General features: G+C 45.5%; 1 protein-coding gene across 1 annotated transcript in view; it reads right to left on the bottom strand.

Annotated features, from left to right (window-relative positions):
- The window catches only part of LOC119592341, a 4,952-nt gene continuing 4,339 nt past the window's right edge, over window positions 1–613 (bottom strand). Inside the window, exon 3 of the mRNA XM_037941168.1 lies at window positions 1–607. Coding sequence (XP_037797096.1) covers window positions 19–607 — 589 coding nt within the window. The 3' untranslated portion in view covers window positions 1–18. The remainder of the gene's footprint in view (window positions 608–613) is intronic.

Genomic DNA, 613 nt, shown 5'->3' on the forward strand with positions numbered 1-613 from the left:
ATATCTCGAACAGGATCTCTATTCCTTTCTCCTCTTGAAACGTTCCTTTATCTTGTGACTCGTTCTTGTGACTCGTTCTTGTGATTCGTTCTTGTGACTCGTTCTTGTGACTCGTTCTTGTGACTCGTTCTTGTGACTCGTTCTTGTGACTCGTTCTTGTGACTCGTTCTTGTGACTCGTTCTTGTGACTCGTTCTTGTGACTCGTTCTTGTGACTCGTTCTTGTGACTCGTTCTTGTGACTCGTCTTGTGACTCGTTCTTGTGACTCGCTCTTGTGACTCGTTCTTGTGACTCGTTCTTGTGACTCGTTCTTGTGACTCGTTCTTGTGACTCGTTCTTGTGACCCGTCCTTGTGACTCGTTCTTGTGACTCGTTCTTGTGACTCGTTCTTGTGACTCGTTCTTGTGACTCGTTCTTGTGACCCGTTCTTGTGACTCGTTCTTGTGACTCGTTCTTGTGACTCGTTCTTGTGACTCGTTCTTGTGACTCGTTCTTGTGACTCGTTCTTGTGACTCGTTCTTGTGACTCGTTCTTGTGATTCGTTCTTGTGACTCGTTCTTGTGACTCGTTCTTGTGACTCGTTCTTGTGACTCGTTTTTGTAACCTCCTTTGA

The sequence above is a fragment of the Penaeus monodon genome, chromosome 30 (assembly GCF_015228065.2).
Source record: "Penaeus monodon isolate SGIC_2016 chromosome 30, NSTDA_Pmon_1, whole genome shotgun sequence".
NCBI lineage: Eukaryota > Metazoa > Arthropoda > Malacostraca > Decapoda > Penaeidae > Penaeus > Penaeus monodon.